Source organism: Protomyctophum bolini, assembly GCF_963924005.1.
Source record: "Protomyctophum bolini genome assembly, chromosome: 23".
NCBI lineage: Eukaryota > Metazoa > Chordata > Actinopteri > Myctophiformes > Myctophidae > Protomyctophum > Protomyctophum bolini.
This window is the reverse complement of record NC_137884.1, coordinates 10,467,783-10,476,209: the sequence shown is the minus strand read 5'-3', so window position 1 is coordinate 10,476,209 and position 8,427 is coordinate 10,467,783. Positions and strand designations below refer to the sequence as shown.

General features: G+C 45.3%; 1 protein-coding gene across 1 annotated transcript; it reads right to left on the bottom strand.

Moving 5' to 3' along the window:
* Positions 1-270: 270 nt before the first annotated feature.
* fgf6b (fibroblast growth factor 6b) lies at positions 271-6,972 on the bottom strand. Its single transcript, XM_080757594.1, has 3 exons — positions 6,295-6,972; positions 5,290-5,393; positions 271-3,097 (listed from the first exon to the last, which is right to left on the bottom strand). The coding sequence occupies exons 1-3, from the start codon at positions 6,641-6,643 to the stop codon at positions 2,921-2,923; spliced, it is 630 nt and encodes a 209-aa protein (XP_080613720.1). The 5' UTR covers positions 6,644-6,972; the 3' UTR covers positions 271-2,920.
* Positions 6,973-8,427: the final 1,455 nt, after the last annotated feature.

Here is an 8,427-nt window from a genome sequence, read left to right as displayed (position 1 = left end):
AGGGAAGGGAGGGGAGGGGGTGGGGTGGTTGTTATGGAGCAGCGTTTCAAAGAGGCATGGTGTTCAGTGTTGTTCACAGTACACAGGGAAGACGGATTCTTTCGAAACATTCTAAAATCAGTGGTTCTCAAACTTGTTCATGTGAAAGACTCCCAAGTTGCATTTGGCCGAGGTGGAGGACCCCAGCTGGAAACAGTTTGTGTCAGCCATGCAGGGACCTCCAGTACAAGATTTGTGTTGATGATATGTTTAATGAAATATTCTGCGGAAATAACGGATGACTATAGAGTTAAAGTGGTTAAACTGATTTCAACACATTCTGGTGAGGACCCTCTGGAACCCCCCTGCCCCCTGGGAGTACCAAGAGCCCACTTTGAGAACCACTGTTGTAGAGAGCTCACCAACATGCTCTCACTCCCTCTGTCTCATCAAGAAATCAACATCTGTGTTTATGTTTCCTTATTTTAGACACAGATACAGTACAGCACATACACATACGCACGCACACGCCGGAGGTGACTGGGACTGAGGCCATGGTGTTCTACGAACAAACCGTAAAGCGCGTGATGCTAGTGATAAAGATGAGAGCTTTCGGCACAGACAACTCGTCTTCTTGCATTTATGCATACATGGATAAACGCTTTCTCGCTTAAAAAACTAAATATGCCTACATTTCAAATTCCTCTTTTGTGGGAAAACAGTGTAACGACCTACATACTGTACATAAGCAGACCACCCTGCCTGGCCACTGGGCCCGGTCCAACAGTCCACGACTCTGACCTTGAACTAAAAAAAGGCTCATAGGAGAGAGAGGAGGAAGCTCCCGGGTTACAGCTGGAATCCCAAGGTCCCGTCGGGGGGGCTGGGGTGAGGGAGGAGGTGTGGGGTGGGGGAGGGGGGGTTCGGCTCAGGTATGTGGCAGGCTGCCTGTCATCCAGGCAGATCCACATTCTTGCAGGGGGTTCGACGGACAACAAAGACAGTGGGCCAACGCTCTGCCATAAGTCTCTCTCTTGGATTAAAATAGTCCCTCTTCCTTCCTCTGTCTGTTCCAATAAACGAACGACTCACACCGGTCCGGTGTGGGCGGAAATGTAACCTTCCTCTTTCAAGTATACAGCTGCAGATATTATAAGCTGTGACCGTCAAAAGGGGTGAATGCACACGGCAAGATTCTCATTTTGTCCTAATTAAAATTCACAGCCACACTCATTTAAATTGAAAAAGTAAGGGGATATATTTTAGTATTGCGACGCACAATGCCGATAGGTTTACAAAACATGGCTCATCTTCAGCTTTGTAAACCGATTCATAATGGCATTTTGGGGAATTACACCTGTTGTAAAAATCCAACCAAAATCCATCCTTTCTCAGGGATGATTAGTACACAGTAAAATCATCATTGTTATAATTTCAGCGGACAGAGTATTTTACTGTGCTGTACTTCAATTTAGAGAATTGTCAGGTGATCTTGCAGCGTGCATGCACTCTGAGTGGAACTGCACTGTCCTGGGTCCAGTGCCATACATTGACTTATCCATAATTACATCTAAAACCCATCTGCCTCGCTGCCACTGCAGTGCTGCTGCAGAGCTCATTGACAAGTGGGAGACTGACGGTGGCCCACCAATGCCATCCTGACACAAATGCACTGGAAATAAACACACAATGTGGGAGAACATTCTCTTATCAAAGCGCTTAGGCACCATCGTTGATGGCCACTGTGCAACCTGAACTGTTTTTGCCTCTATCGGGCAATTGCGCTAAAAGCAGCGTAAAAAAAGCTCCTGTTTCTCTTTTTCGTTTGTTTCACATTGTAAGTATTTACATTATTTTCAACGACAGTAGACATCATTTTCTGCAGCAACTGGCAACGCACTAAAGCTACAATCCTTACAATTGAAAAACAGCGACCTAAAGCTAAACGCTTTTAGATCAGTATATCAACAGTGTCCGAGATAATGTGCACATACACGTCTACTGTGTGCATTTAATTTTCCCCTAAGTCTGTTCTTGTGGAGACAATCCAATCGGAGGGGGAGAAAAATCGTTAAATCTTTAAGAGTGTTGCCCCAACAGCCTGGACAGAGGTAATCATCTCATGTCAAACATACAGATTCCTGTCAACATCATTGTGTACCAGCGGAACCATATTGCTCTCTGCACCAGAGTGAATATTACTTAATCGATCTAATTACAGAAAAGAAAATAAACCAGAGATAGTCCTGTCCCCCTCCGAGGCCTCTCCAGAGTGTCAGCCCTATTTCTGACTCCAACTGGGTGTCTCTTACATGCATGTTTACAGGGGCCACAAGTGGGAACAGCAAGGCACCTTTACATCGTGCAGCAAAGGAAGTGCATTGAAAGAAGAAGTCTCATTTTTCACACTGCTGGACATCTAATAACTGAGCAAAAAAACGCCAAAGCGCTAAAAAGGTCAGCTTTTTAGAGAAATTAGGAGCTTTAGCGGACAGTTGAGCGAGAAGTCCATGCATCCCTTCATCCAGTAAAGTGGTTCTTTGAGGTAATAAAAAGTATTCATTTCACACTGTAAAAGCACAGGATACAGCTCTCATCCTCCGTCTCAGAACAGGAAGTGACATACTTCAGTTACAGCAAGCACCAATGTAAAGTGAGACAGGCAACGGCTTCAACTCGTCCTGTCAATAACCATAAAAACAATAAGCAGCACAGTATGGCGTGTATACATATATGTTCTGTATATATATGTATACATAAATACATATATATATGTTTTAATACAAAGAGAGCTATCCAAATATACATATATAAAGAGAATAAATATTTGTGTAGCTTTTTCGCAGTCCCATTTGTGTGTGAGTATGTGCGATCACCGCATTTCTGTTATTACCTGGACGTACATCCACATGTGCAAATTCTTGTGAGTTATTGCCAGTTCTCATAGTCGGGGGAGGAAGTGTGTGACAGTCATGGCGGTGGTGGCCTTGTTGCCTCGCTTCACGCGGCCGTGCTTGCTGAGGGCGATGTAGAAACCCTTGTAAACAGAAGACTCATAGGCGTTGTAGTTGTTTGGCAGCAAGGTCTCCTTGAACTTGCATTCGTCTCGGAAGGCTCTCTAGGAAGTGTCCGAGATATGGAACAGGGTAAGCAAATCAAGCGACGCATGATGAACATCACAGCACATGACATGGTTTCCTTATGACCTTCACCTAATACTTAGAAGGCATACTTTAAGGGAAATTGGAGGAGGTGGCATTTTGTTCAAATAAGAATTGCCCTTTTCAAATGCAGACGCACCACCCTCTTACTTATAACCTAGTCTTGCGTTTGCCAGACGATCAGAGATCTAAGCCTATACCAATACATCTGGTGACGTCTACGTACAATTCTACCTTTAGGGGATGGAAAACTGGGTGTAAGTAACTTGTACATTTAACCCTTTAAGACCCGAGGACGACTCTACAAACGGCTTTTAAATTAGTAGTTCTCACACTTTCAACATGTTTAATAAATAGCAGATGTACGAGCTTTGAACTTGTGTAGGTCTGCTATCTTTTAATTGCCAAGGCAACAATCTAAAATGACACGGGTTTTAATGGGTTAATAATTAACCACATTTGCAAACTGTTGAGGGAGATCCTTCATATTGGAATGGTATCAGATTTGGGATTCAAAGCAGCGGCTGTATAGTGTAGGTTTGCTAGTGGCCATTCTCACCGCTGTTCTAGCAACTACATTGAATCTAGACGTCACCAGACATATTGGTAGGCGGATATCTCTGATTGCTTAGCAACACAAGACTTCTTTTTTTAAATCTAATTCCTTGCATGACATTAGCTTTACAAACATTACATGGTGTGTGTGTGTGTGTGTGTGTGTGTGTGTGTGTGTGTGTGTGTGTGTGTGTGTGTGTGTGTGTGTGTGTGTGTGTGTGTGTGTGTGTGTGTGTGTGTGTGTGTGTGTGTGTGTGTGTGTGTGTGTGTGTGTGTGAAATCTATTAGCCTGAAACTCAACTGATTGTTGATGATTTTAATCAGGGGCTGCAGCCAAGCAAACAGGGCAGGCTACTGTATGGTTCTCCAACACAGTGTGTACAAATGGACCAAAATTGACCTGTTGAAATTACTCACTCTCAGAGTTGAATCAACACTGAGGATTTTGCATGTTTTTACAGGGCTCCCGAGGGGTAAAGACGGGGGTCCGTGCGTGGCTCTTTCTTATAATTCAAATGTTTATAGTAGCGTTTGTTGATTACTTCTGATGCAGTAATTGTCTGATTCATTTCTGTTTTTCTTTTTTCAAATTAAATTGTCACTTCCCTGTCACATGGGGACCCCCCAAAAAATCAAATCATGTGGGGTCCCCCGACCCACAGGTTGGAGAACCACTGGCATAGCTACAAAACTGATTTTCTTTTTTAACACAGTAATGTGTCACATACATCAATGTTAAATCAACTCTTGCATGTAATATTGACGTTTGACCCACATAAGACATGTGCAGACAGTGCAGACATCAATAGGCAATAGACCAAATACAGATGTGTGATTGTCTATATATATATATAGCCTATACCTACATTGATTTTCTTGACTTTTTGGGAAAAACCTCAGCTCTCATGATGCTGAGAGTCATTATCAGGCTCAATGCAGTCTATGTACAAGCAAGTGAAACTGAATTATCATTCATTATGTTCACTCAAGGAGAACTCAGGCTACTCAATGTCAATGATATAGACAAGTGGTTCTCAACCTTTTCAGGCTGTGACCCCCCAAAATAATATTTGAACTGGGGGCCCCCCAAAATAATATTTGAACTGGGGACCCCCCAAAATAATATTTGAACTGGGGACCCCCCAAAATAATATTTGAACTGGAGACCCCCCCCCCCCCAAATATAAAGTCATATTTGAACTGGGGACCTCACACAATAATCATATTTGAACGGGGACCCCCTACCCTGACAGAGTTGAGGCATTCAACATTGTTTGACTTGGTTACACATATATTTTCAAATGTTTTGACTCATTCTTATTTGACAATTTGGTGAATGTTTGACCAGTTTTCATGCAGGTAGACTAGTTTTGTTGATTAGCTACTTTTGATGCATTATTTGGTCTTTTTCTTTTCTTCCTTTTAAAAGTCCTTAAATTGTCACTTCACACTGTCATCTGGGGACCCACAGCCAGGCACAGGTTGAGAACCACTAAATTACTATAGGCATTTATAGCTGCCATAATTCAGGACATATTTCATTTCATGAACAAATATATACGAAATATAAGGCTACAGTTGCGCGCGCACGTACCGTTCCATACAACCTTCCTCTGCTGTTCATTGCGACAAACAGCTGACTTCTCACGCCACACATGCTGATCACTCCTCGCTCCACCGTAGATATCTCTATAAGACCTTTAAAACCAAACAGAGCCGTTAGTTATAGTTAACCAACCCTCATGTCCTCCTGTCCAGCACAGCACACACACGCTGCCACTGCTGCGACTGGCCATTATAACACGTGCATCAATGCAGCAGTGGGTGTAACCTTGCAGGTGCATTGCGACTGGATGGAATGCATTGCTCCATGGTGAAATTGCAGTTTATCAGATGAGATGCATGCAACGTTTGTGTTTTAAAAAGCTTTAATGTATCTCGACAGACGTGCATGTATGCGTGCATGCATTGGTAATTTGTTTCAGACCCGCTGCGGGACTGGGGAGAGTGTAAAAATAAGTGTGCGTCTATATCGGTCCAAGCATTCATGTCATGTTTTGGCCTGGGAAGATATTTCGCAGTGACGAATGCGAGGTTTTTTAATAGATTTGCCTTTGCTTTCGCAAACTTTCAACAATGCCGACACGACAACCTATTAAATATCATGCAAGATCAGCAACACACGGTGTGATCAGTGTTCATTTAGCTCTGACAGTTACAAGAAAATACATTGGCAGACTCCTTTATAATTTTGTAACTATTATGTAGGTTAAAATAAAGCTGCAATCCGGTGATTATTTCAATCAACAAAACGCCATTTAACCAATGTGTGTAGAGTATCTGAGTATATGTTAATCCAATACAACAAGTTAATCTGCAGTGGTTGGGAGGAGGTGGTCTCCCTACATTAGTGTCGGGGAGGTCTATCATAGCCTATACATGTATGCTCATGAGTCATGAACGGGGATTCCGTATGCGGAGGGAGGGAGACTATATGGTTCGAATCCCCGGGACAGGACGGATGAAAATTGCGGATTGCAGCTTTTAACCCTCACAATGGATGCACGGCGCATCGCCGGGCGGATAGGACACAACTCACTGTATTGGTTCTCGCTGTGTGTGCCGCTTATCCTGCCGTCCGGGAGCACCTGCAGGTGAAACCCAATGCCCACGTTGCAGTACAGCCGCCGCACTCTCTTGATGCCCAGTAAATAGTCACTCTCCCAGTTCAGCTGAGACTTGTCGCCGGTCAGACCCAGATAGGAACGCGAGAAAAGGCTTTCCCAGCGCTTCTCCAGGGAAGTTGCATTAGTCCTGCTCGGGACGGGGTAGGACGACGCAATCCCCAGCAGAGAAGTCGCTAATATAACGAGCAGCGCTGTAGTGCAGTGCGTCCAGTGCGTGCGGGTGGGCATGCTGTGGGCGCACCTCTGCGCAACAACGGCCATCCGGCGCGACCTTTGGTGGGGCACGTGGGCAAGGTTACTAGCGGCCCTGGAGATACGGCTCTTCTTATTTTTCCTCCTCGTCCTTTGGCATTGTGGTAAAGAAGGCTTGTTTTGGGAAGGCGGGTGATGGTGGTGATCACGGAGGCCCCGGGCACGGAACCAGAAGAACCAGAACCATAGCCCGAGGATATCTGAGCGGTGCTGCTGCGACGGGCAGGGCGACAGTGACAGAGGAGCGCTACGGAGCTTGAGGTGGCGGCGATGACCATCTTTTGCAGCTCCGCGCCTCGGCCGTGGAGAGGGACCACTCACCAAACTAGCTCACCTTGCAGGAGCTGCACTCGCATCCCGAGCTCGTGTGACATCACTCTGACTTCACCCACCGCCACCTCATCACCACACGAGAGGGAGAGAGAGAGAGGGGGGGGGGAGAGAGGGAGGGAGAGAGGGAGAGAGAGAGAGAGAGAGAGAGAGAGAGAGAGAGAGAGAGTTGCAATCCAGCAGCAAAGAGTGCGCAGCGCCTCTGAAAACGCAGCAGAATGCGGTGAGCTCTCAGTCCGGACGGTCTGTCATTTGGTGGGACAGACGGTCACAGGACAGGACAGGGGACGGGAAGGAAGGGGACTTTCATTGGGGAGCGTCGTTGAGCGATCATGGGATGCGATGGATCCTGTAGCAGAACCCAAATCGGGACGGCTGGTCATATGTCTGACAGCCCCCGCTGCCTTATTTAGAAAGAAGGTGTAAAAACAGTGCGCAAGTCACCGGAGAGGCAACGGGCCTGGCACTTCCTTTAGCTGTTTGTCCAGGAAGTTTACACGAGCAAATACTTTGGTCCGGTAACATAGCGCGTGTATTATTGTAAGAACACACCTAGCGTGCAATCCGTGCATACTGTGATGATACCATACCACAGCTAGACTAAATAAAATACTACGGATTTTCTTTTTTCTTTTTTGGTGGTGGTGGTGGTGGTGGTGTGTGTGTGTGGGGGGGGGGGGGGGGGTTAAATTTACATTGGATTATTCAGGGTGGTGGGGGTAGGAATAGGGGTAGGAATATAGGATGGGCACACCGTCCGCGGGGAATGCCCGTGCGTCACAGGACACCGCTCCAGGTGTCCATGTGCTGCCAAGGAACGCCTCTACTCCCCCCAGGCCCACCTTGGCAACCAGAGAGGCGCTGTTCTGAGCAACACTTGTCACAAGAGGGCTGCCATTGATGCATGCATGCACAGTGCAGTGTGCACACAGTATAAATCCCAATACATGTCCATTTGGTTACACTTGTTACACTCCAGACTCCAGAGTGTACAAATGTATAAGAGCTATATATAGCCTATATCCTTTTTTTGTCACTCCAAATTGTCACAACAAAGTTTGGAGTAAAGAAAGGATAGGCTATCAGCTCTGAGGACTTTACTGTGCAGGCAATGATGAAGAATTTCAGAATCACAATCACAATTTTCTTAGATGCATGCCAATAAACAATTCCCGCATTATGCAGCTATAGATTAAAGTGAAAATGCCCAAAAACTGTATAAGGCAAGGAAAGGTTTATTTGTATAGCACATTTCAATAACAAGGCAATTCAAAGTCCTTTATGATTTGCATGGTTCACATGCATGGCGAAACTTCAGCCTGTTTTTTGGGACTGCTATCAGCAAAGTGTATAAAAGTTCAGAATATCAAATTAGTTAGAAATTTCCAGGATTGGCTGTTAGCACCTGTGCATTCCACATTGTTAAAAAGGGTTTTTATCCCAGCTGTTTTTTTCCCGCCATA

Coding starts and splice junctions, on each gene's coding strand:
- fgf6b (XM_080757594.1), bottom strand. CDS start 6,643: ATGGCCGTTGTTGCGCAGAGGTGCGCCCACAGCATGCCCACCCGCACG. Junction 5,394..6,294: donor ACACAGCGAGAACCAATACA/GTGAGTTGTGTC, acceptor TTGGTTTTAAAG/GTCTTATAGAGATATCTACG. Junction 3,098..5,289: donor GAGGAAGGTTGTATGGAACG/GTACGTGCGCGC, acceptor GACACTTCCTAG/AGAGCCTTCCGAGACGAATG.